The sequence below is a fragment of the Oryzias melastigma genome, linkage group LG2 (assembly GCF_002922805.2).
Source record: "Oryzias melastigma strain HK-1 linkage group LG2, ASM292280v2, whole genome shotgun sequence".
NCBI classification, from domain to species: domain Eukaryota; kingdom Metazoa; phylum Chordata; class Actinopteri; order Beloniformes; family Adrianichthyidae; genus Oryzias; species Oryzias melastigma.
Window position 1 is genome coordinate 17779937 of NC_050513.1, and position 5658 is coordinate 17785594.

Consider the following 5658-nt stretch of genomic DNA (forward strand, 5'->3'; position numbering starts at 1 on the left):
ATGTAAGCGTTCCATATTAGTTCAAAGCTGCTTTTCTCCACAATAGAATCCACTGGAACTACGTTAATTGTGAAAAACAGTTGAAGAGTTACAGAGTGAACACCTCCCTAAAACTGATTATGGTACAAGCCTTCTAGCCTAACCCTCTCAGAAAGTAACAATTCACTTCTTAACCCTTAGACGACTGTATAACCCGGGGTTATCCTGTGTTCTAAATTTGAATAATTACGACAAGTATTACGGCACCCATTTACTTAAAGTACATTCATAGGTTAGCGCCCTCGTACGACTTTTCCCCGCTATTTTTTTAGATTTGCGTTGATCTTGGAAGTATTTTATAAGTATAACATTTTGGAAATTAGTAAGTAGCTGCTTGTGTCATCTTCAGATTGGGGCGAGAATTGCGTCAAATGGTTGAAGAGTCAACACTTAAGCTAAAGCTCCGGTGTTGAAGGGCTAACAACCCCCTAACCCACTCAGAAAGGACACAATGGAAGTCTTAGAAAAGGGAAAATCTTTGCCCAAAAGATAGTAACACTGGACGATCAAGTTCCCTGAATCTTAATGCAATTCTAATACATGTTCCCTTCTTTATTTTTAACATCAAATCCCATTTACTAAAGTACACTTATAGGATATCATCCTCAAGTGACTTGTTTCTGTCATTTTTCAAATGACAAATAGTTCAAATGCAATGCATTGTGGTCCATCTTTTCCATTTAAGTGTGCATCAATGAAGACTAGTTTTATTTATTTATTTATTTTTTTTGAGGCTTATGGGAAATTTCCATGGATCTAGATTTTGGAATTATAGATTTTAATACCCAGACAAAGTGGGGAGAATCTTAGCTAAGTGCGCTAACTGGGAAGTAGTCAGTGAATTTTGAGATGCCAATAATGACTAAAATACCTAACTTGAACTGTTTGTCTCTTTCAAGGTGTCTTTTATGAATAATCAAAAGCAGCAAAAGCCAACGCTTACCGGCCAGCGTTTCAAAACGAGGAAAAGAGGTGCGTGCCAAACACTTCAGATCTGCCCAGTCTCTCTGATTCTTGTCTGAAGCTGACTCGGCGTGTCTTGCCGTTCACAGATGAAAAGGAGAGATTTGACCCTACTCAGTTTCAAGAAAGTATCGTACAAGGCTTGAATCAAACTGGCACTGACTTGGAAGCGGTCGCAAAGTTTCTCGATGCCTCTGGTGCCAAGCTCGACTACCGCCGGTATGCAGAGACACTCTTCGACATCCTGGTGGCCGGCGGGATGCTGGGTAAGTTGCCCCTCACTTTTAGAGACTACGTTTGGAATCTGAGCTGTCTAACGCGAGTCTGCCCTCAGCGCCAGGCGGGACTCTGTCCGACGACATGACCCGAACCGAGTTCTGCCTCTTTAGGGCACAAGAAGACCTGGAGACAATGCAAGCATATGCTCAGGTGAGCAGAGGTGGAGTCCCTCGAGCTGGAGTGTGTCTGAAAATGTTGCTTACTCTGTTTACTCTTTCTCAAAGGTTTTTAACAAGCTGATCAGGCGCTACAAGTACCTGGAGAAGGGGTTCGAAGAGGAGATCAAGAAGGTGAGGGTTACGTCCCCTATGGGGAAACCCATAAATAAAATAAGTCAGAGAGACTGCTGACCCAACCATGTAGTCCGTCGGAGTCGGCAGCTCCCTGCTAAAGGGTGCCTAACCAAAATGTACCTAAAGAAAACAAATAAACAAAGCCCACAAATCAAGACTACCCCAAATTAAAATAACAAAACCCAGCAGTTTAAGACTACTGAGGAAGAAAAGGACAAAACACACCAGCACAACTCCAAGTAAAACCCAAATGCTACCCTGCCTGTCTGAGTTAGGCCTCCTCCAACTTAGTCAATTAAGGCTCACTGGCCACACCTGCCAGGTGAGCAGATGGATGGAAAAGGTCCAGCAGGTTGACAGAAGTGATCGTTTGTTTGCCGGTTGCTCGTGAAACCAATCCAACCTTTTGCGTCCGCAGCTGCTGCTGTTCCTTAAGGGGTTCACCGAGTCCGAGCGCAACAAGCTGGCCATGCTGACCGGCATCCTGCTGGCCAACGGCAACATCTCGGCCTCCATCCTGAGCAGCCTTTTCAACGAGAACCTCGTCAAAGAAGGTGAGGCTCTGCGACCTTACCAGACCTCCGTTTGGCAAGCGCGCAAACGTTCTGACCTGTTCCCCTTTCCCTGCAGGAGTCTCCGCAGCCTTCGCTGTCAAGCTGTTCAAGTCGTGGATCGCGGAGAAAGACATAAACTCTGTCGCCGGCAGTCTCCGTAAAGTTGGCATGGACAACCGGCTGATGGTAAGCGTCCGAATGCGAATAATCTCAGCTTCTGGGGTTGGTTGGACAAGTCTGTTTGCCCAAACAGGAACTCTTTCCTGCCAACAAACGGAGCTGCGAGCATTTTTCAAAGTACTTCACTGACGCGGGGCTGAAGGAGCTGTCCGACTTCGCCCGCAACCAGCAGTCCATCGGCGCCCGCAAGGAGCTGCAGAAGGAGCTCCAGGAGATGATGGCCCGCGGCGACCCCCAGAAGGAGGTAGGCCTTTGTGAATGAACGTGAGCAACTGACTGGTGTTGAAGCTCCACAAATCCACCTTCCTGTCCTTGTCAGATCATCGCCTACACCAAGGAGGAGATGAAGAAGTCCAACCTCTCTGAACAGGCCATGATCAGCATGATCTGGACCAGTGTGATGAGCTCTGTGGAGTGGAACAAGAAGGAGGAGCTGGTGACCGAACAAGCCATCAAACACTTGAAGGTGGGCGGCGGATATGCGGTTGGGAGGTTTGGGAGGAGCCAGAAAGCAGCTGTCAGAGGCGGGGCCACCTTTGTAATTCGATGCCACTGTTGTGTGTAGGTCTAAATCAAGACCCACAAGATCGAACCACGATTCCTGCTATTCAATGCATTATGCTGGAATGATTACTTCCTGGTTAACTTTAGCAGGAAACAAAACACAAGTCAATGTTTTTTATATCATCTTAATCAATCCTAAAAATGTTCTCCAGGTTTATACAAATTCTAAGTATACCAATAGTAGCACAAAGTACAGCTAAAATCACCTCTGGATGATTCCTTCTACTACACAAACACAGCTTTTTGTGTTTTTGCGCTAATGTTTGTGATTTAAAGTTGATCGAATGTTGTTTGGAATTGCAAAATAACTCACAATATAGATTAACATTTTCCAGACGCGTTTCTATACAGTTTTTTATATATAAATTTTTTTTTATTCAAGTTTTCGAGAATATTCAAAACGATTTTTTTAATTTATCTCTTAATTACTTACTCAAAAGCTTTATTTTGAAAATAAGAACCTTCTGCGTTTTACTTTGAAGATCTATTTACTTGCAGTGACGCATATGTTTATATACTTCAGATCTTACATCATTCTGCATTTTACAACGTTAATTGTATTGCCTGAAGTGTATTTATACTATTTTTATAAAGATCGTAAATTGGCAATCTCAAATGTCACTAATATTTACAGTAAAATTGTGAATATCCGAGTATTCCAATACTTGCCCTACACAGTGTTTACAACGGCCAACAACAGCAAAAATGTTTTTCTTTTGATACAAACAATCTTTTTTTATAAAGATTACGAATCGGCGATCTTGAATGTCACTAAAATTCACGCTCAAATTTTTGCGAATATCCAAGTATTCCAATACTTGCCCTAAGCAGTGTTTTGTGTTCTGTGCAAACATCAAATGGCTGAAGATTTGTTCAATGCAGTTTTTCTTTTGGTACCAATGATCTTTTTCTAAGGATCTCAAATCGGTGATCTCGAACGTCGCTAATATTCACACTTTTGCGAACGGATTGTTAATATCAGAATATTCTGATACTTGCCCTACACAGCATTTTGTGTTTTTGTGCAAACGTCCAACAACTGGAGATTAATCAAATGTTGTTTTCTTTCGGTACAAAAGATGAATATTTTTTTATAACTGTCCAGTTCTCTATATACTGTCTATGTGCCACACTTTACAGTCGCACAACGATACAAAGCTGCTCTAATTTAATCCCCAAAAACATCGGTTGTTTACGATAATTGCATAGATACCTGAGAAGTTAGGATACCCGACGCTAAACTCCAACCGTTTTCTTTGTGTGCAGCAATACAGCCCACTGCTGAAAGCCTTCACCTCCCAGGGTCTGTCGGAGCTCAGCCTGCTGCTGAAGATCCAGGAGTACTGCTACGACAACATCCACTTCATGAAGGCCTTCCAGAAGATCGTGGTGCTCCTCTACAAAGGTTCGTCCAGCGTCTTCTCTGCCACCCTCCGCCCGATGAATCGATGAGAGAGCCTCTGTTCAGTCTGACTCTTCGTCCTCCCCCAGCGGACGTTTTGAGCGAAGAGGCCATCCTGAAGTGGTACACGGAGGCCCACCTCGCCAAGGGGAAGAGCGTGTTCCTCGAGCAGATGAAGAAGTTTGTGGAGTGGCTGAAGAACGCCGAGGAAGGTGAGAGATCTGCTCGTTTTGACGTTAAACTTTCTCGGCATTTAAAACTTCAAAATAAAAGTCGTTCCTGCGAAAGATTGGAACTAAAAATTGTTTAAATAAAGTAAAAGTTTTAAGTCAGTCATCCTATTCTGTGCTAAAATGAAAGTAGATTTGTGTTTTGGAACAATAAATTACCTAAAAATTGACCTCAAGAGGCTTTAATAGTGAAAATATGAAAAACTATTAGTGAAACTGTTTCACACGACTTTGGTAAAGGTCATCTTAAGTTCACTAAGGCTCAAACTTCCTCTTTGGTTTTAGTTTCTCTCCTTGAGAGTAGTTTTTTTTTCTCCCCTCGAAACTCTTAGTGTGGATTTACTTTTAGTTTTTTCCCAAACTCCAGCTCCTGATAGTGATCTGCAGTAATCTCTGCTCTGTCGTTGCTAGGCAACGACGGTCATTACAGCCAGGTGTGCCTGAGCAGAAAGATGAAAGGATAGACCCCTCCCCCGACTTTTTCCCACATTCGTCTTTTTTTAAATCCCAAAATGGCAGCAACTTAATGCGGTTGATCCGTTTACTTCCAACTTGTCTGCAGTCAAAATCTGTCTTTTCTCAAAATAAAAGCCTTTTTTAGCTTTTAAATATAAAACAAAATCTTAGGTTTAGACTTTAAAGACCTTTAAGTAACTTCTGCTTAAATGTTTTACTCATTTAATTTTCCTGCTTCAGCACAAAGAAACATGAAAAATGTGAAAAACCTGATTATAAACTCAAGAAAATAAAAAATGTATACATCTAAAAAAAAAAATTAGATTTTAAAATTCAAAAATACACATTGTAAACTTGAAAGAAATATAAATGCATAAATCCAAATATTATTTATAAGATAAAATTAACATTTTCTTTATTTTTTTCAAGTTCACTATATGTATTTTCAAGTTTAATGCTGTTTAGTTTATGATCTACTTTCCTAATTTTAATCAATCTGATACAGTTTTGACTCCATACCTCCCCTCCCCCAAGTTTTTTTTCTTTTATTTTTTTGTCTAAAATTATCTTTCTGTATAAAAAAATAAATACATTTTTGCTTTTTAGCCTTCAAATGTTTGAAATCCTAAAAAGAAATTGTAGTTTAGTTTTTAAATGACCTTGGCTGAAACACTTACCCCCCTCCCCCACGTTTTTCT

At 41.1% G+C, this 5658-nt stretch overlaps 1 protein-coding gene across 2 annotated transcripts in view; it reads left to right on the forward strand.

Annotated features, from left to right (window-relative positions):
- bzw1a (basic leucine zipper and W2 domains 1a) overlaps positions 1–5658 on the forward strand; it is a 9999-nt gene that overhangs the window by 2478 nt on the left and 1863 nt on the right. For both annotated transcript variants that reach the window (XM_036216046.1, XM_024288882.2), the window contains exons 2-11: positions 939–1011; positions 1092–1268; positions 1337–1431; positions 1506–1571; positions 1993–2128; positions 2205–2314; positions 2382–2552; positions 2628–2774; positions 4139–4277; positions 4364–4486. In XM_036216046.1, coding sequence (XP_036071939.1) covers positions 939–1011; positions 1092–1268; positions 1337–1431; positions 1506–1571; positions 1993–2128; positions 2205–2314; positions 2382–2552; positions 2628–2774; positions 4139–4277; positions 4364–4486 — 1237 coding nt within the window. The remainder of the gene's footprint in view (positions 1–938; positions 1012–1091; positions 1269–1336; positions 1432–1505; positions 1572–1992; positions 2129–2204; positions 2315–2381; positions 2553–2627; positions 2775–4138; positions 4278–4363; positions 4487–5658) is intronic.